A 2,942-nucleotide genomic window follows, 5' to 3' on the forward strand; every position below is an offset into this window, starting at 1 on the left:
TTTATCCTTTCTCCAGGTGACGACAAAGACGACGATAGCCTAGTTGGGTGTGGAAAAGACTGCCGAGGCGAATGTCCGCAGGTTCAAATCCCAAGGGCACACACCTCTGACTTTTCTAAAAAATCATGTGTGTATTCTTTGTGAATTTATCGTTCGCTTTAACGGTGAAGGAAAACATCGTGAGGAAACCTGCACATCTGCGAAGTTCTCTATAGGAATTTCGAAGGTGTGTGAAGTCTACCAACCCGCACTAGGCCAGCGTGGTGGACTAAGGCCTAATCCCTCTCAGTAGTAGAGGAGGCCCGTGCTCAGCAGTGGGCAAGTATATACAGGGCTGATATTATTATTATTATTTCTCCAGGTGATGGACTCCGTATCAGTCAGCGGGGGCGGTAGTTACGCCGGCGTGGGCGGCGCGGGGGGCGGGGGCCACTACGGCACATACGGCCACTACGCCGCTGCCGCGTACCCCCCACAACCCACTTATATGGTGGACGCTTCGCAGGTCCCCCCTTATATGGCACAGGTAAACCCGTGAATGGCCTAATGTTTTTGTGTATTGATACGGTCTTACAATAAGCTAATAGATCAGTCAATGAAGATGTGATTAATTACAAATATTTTTGTAAGTCGTCAGGGATTAATAGCGATATTTTTATAAAGATTATGCTTTATTATTTAACAATTTTATAAATAATGTTAATCATATTTTTATTATCGTATCGGTATTTATATATATTTTTTGTTTTTGCGGGCTTACGATTAATAAGTGCTATCTGATGGTAAAACATATGTGCAATCAACAACCAGCTGATTCAAAAGGTCTTTATGTGTATGAATTTTGTGATCAGGAATATGTGGAAGGCGGCGGTAGTGCGTCGCCTCGGAGCGCTTCTCCCGGAGCTCTTCCGCAGCACAATTTGCATCTGCAGCAAAGGTAAGCACAGCAATACATAGTTTAAATAAATAAGTTTTAAATACACTGCTAAATTTAGAAGTGGTCTTATAAACGGGCATTGCGTACTGGTTAATTTGTTTTCAATTGGTGTGGGTACTTTCAGCTATTCGATCTGCACGCATTTATCGATATACAATATAAATTTTATCGATATTTGCAAATAATTTAATTTGTGTTTTTTTTTTTTTTTTTTTTTTATATTATAAACGCATGATTTTAAAGATCATTGCCAGATTACATTTATATTTGTAAATCTTCCTATGCACAATGTGATTTGACATTAGGAGTGATATATAGAAAATGATATAATTAGTAACAGAGTAAAATGTATCTTCAAAACATAATTAATTCTCTATTCATACAATTATCAATGAGTAAAAACCAAATTAAAATGAAATCTCCGTTAATATGTCATGTCAAGGGATCAAATTAAATAGACCGCGGTCCGTATTAGCTAATGCCTAGAATGTCGATCTCTGACCCGCGCTCGAGTCACGTTGATAAACCAGATGACTTGATGAGTGAGTAATCCGCTTACTGCAATGCTGATTAATGTAGGTTAATGATGTATTAAATTGATTGTTTTTATAGTGTATGTGTGATATTATTACGGCTTGATTAAGAAAATAAAAAAATTGCTTTTAGGACGCCACTATAGCCTGACCAGGAAAATAATAAACCTGCTGTGAGTGCGCCATTTTTGATTTCGTTTTCAAGTTAAAATTGTGTTGTTGTTTTAGCAAAACATGGCGAGATGTTTTATTTTTCTGGTCAGGTCCGGTAAACTGTGTGTTTGTCGGATATTATCGATTATAAGTAATATGCTCGGGATAGGCTCGCCCTCTATCACGTCGTGGAAGCGAAACAGTTGAGTGGCGAATTGTGGGTGGAATCTTTGCGTCTCTGCCTACCCATACAGGGATACAGGCGTGAGTCTATGTATGTAAATATGAATGTTGTATAACTATGTTAATCATGTGTTGAAAATAATCGAATAACTATAGTACATTTGAAAAGAACTATTTTGTAGTTATTTTACTACTGATGCTTTAGGAATTATCGAAAATATTATTAATGAATCATATATAATAATCTTGGTCTTTTGTTTACTAACTAAATATAATTATATGGTACCATACGCATAATATGCTTTATTTCTTTCACTTAGAGAATAACTTTATCATGTTGCTATTGTGAGTACTAATAAGTAATAAAAGTTTGTAACTTGTAAGTAAACTAATAAAACATAAGTCGGACAATATGATCTTATAACAATATTATTCTTTCATTTAGAATCTATGTATCATCAGACTGTGATATATTACCATTAGGAGTCCGCTTAATGGCACAAATAACTCCTAAAGTTACATTTAAACAATAAAAAAAATCTTATTGTATTTTTTACTCTGTAGTCTATACCTTAAACTGATTTTGAAAAGAGCAACACTAGAAATTCTGACCCGTTCTTCTTTAGTGATAACTGCTTGCCGAACTGATGGTAGAGTTAAATTTTTTTGGTGAAATTAAATTCTATACATAGACCCTACTGCAGTGGTGTCGGATATGATAGAATGTCGACTGACTGATTACCCCTCGCCAGTCGACACAATTATGCCGGCCTGTTAGAACCGGATATACACAGGCTGATCCCGGAACCCTATATACTCACATTTAGTTTAGGCGTAGTTCGGTATTTGTATACATGAAGAGTCTCAAGAAATATTTATTGGTAAGTGAGTGTATATAAGTCTCCTTGACATATCAAACTAACATACAACTTGACGCTGCACAATACTTTTCTGTTTGGATTTTCTTCCGTTACTTTATCGCTATAAATCCCAAAGAAAATCTTTTCGCCAAGTGTATTGACGATTTGGTTACAGTTAGCGAAACTTTCCTAATCATTTGTTGGATTGATTTATTAACTGTCTTATTTATTGCACAACTTGGACGTGTTATTTGTAATGGATGTGTAGAACATTTT

General features: G+C 36.1%; 1 protein-coding gene across 1 annotated transcript; it reads left to right on the plus strand.

Moving 5' to 3' along the window:
* Nucleotides 1-363: 363 nt before the first annotated feature.
* On the plus strand, nucleotides 364-1,125 carry LOC119191529 (5'-3' exoribonuclease 2-like). The gene is made up of 2 exons (XM_037445420.1): nucleotides 364-526; nucleotides 852-1,125. The coding sequence occupies exons 1-2, from the start codon at nucleotides 365-367 to the stop codon at nucleotides 939-941; spliced, it is 252 nt and encodes an 83-aa protein (XP_037301317.1). The 5' UTR covers nucleotide 364; the 3' UTR covers nucleotides 942-1,125.
* The last annotated feature ends 1,817 nt before the right edge of the window (nucleotides 1,126-2,942 follow it).

The sequence above is a fragment of the Manduca sexta genome, unplaced genomic scaffold, assembly GCF_014839805.1.
Source record: "Manduca sexta isolate Smith_Timp_Sample1 unplaced genomic scaffold, JHU_Msex_v1.0 HiC_scaffold_1624, whole genome shotgun sequence".
In the NCBI taxonomy this organism is placed as follows: domain Eukaryota; kingdom Metazoa; phylum Arthropoda; class Insecta; order Lepidoptera; family Sphingidae; genus Manduca; species Manduca sexta.

Bases quoted from the DNA above. Each gene is read 5' to 3' on its own strand.
- LOC119191529 (XM_037445420.1), top strand. From the start codon at position 365: ATGGACTCCGTATCAGTCAGCGGGGGCGGTAGTTACGCCGGCGTGGGC. The intron at 527-851 runs GTAAACCCGTGA...TTTTGTGATCAG, and splicing joins TCCCCCCTTATATGGCACAG to GAATATGTGGAAGGCGGCGG.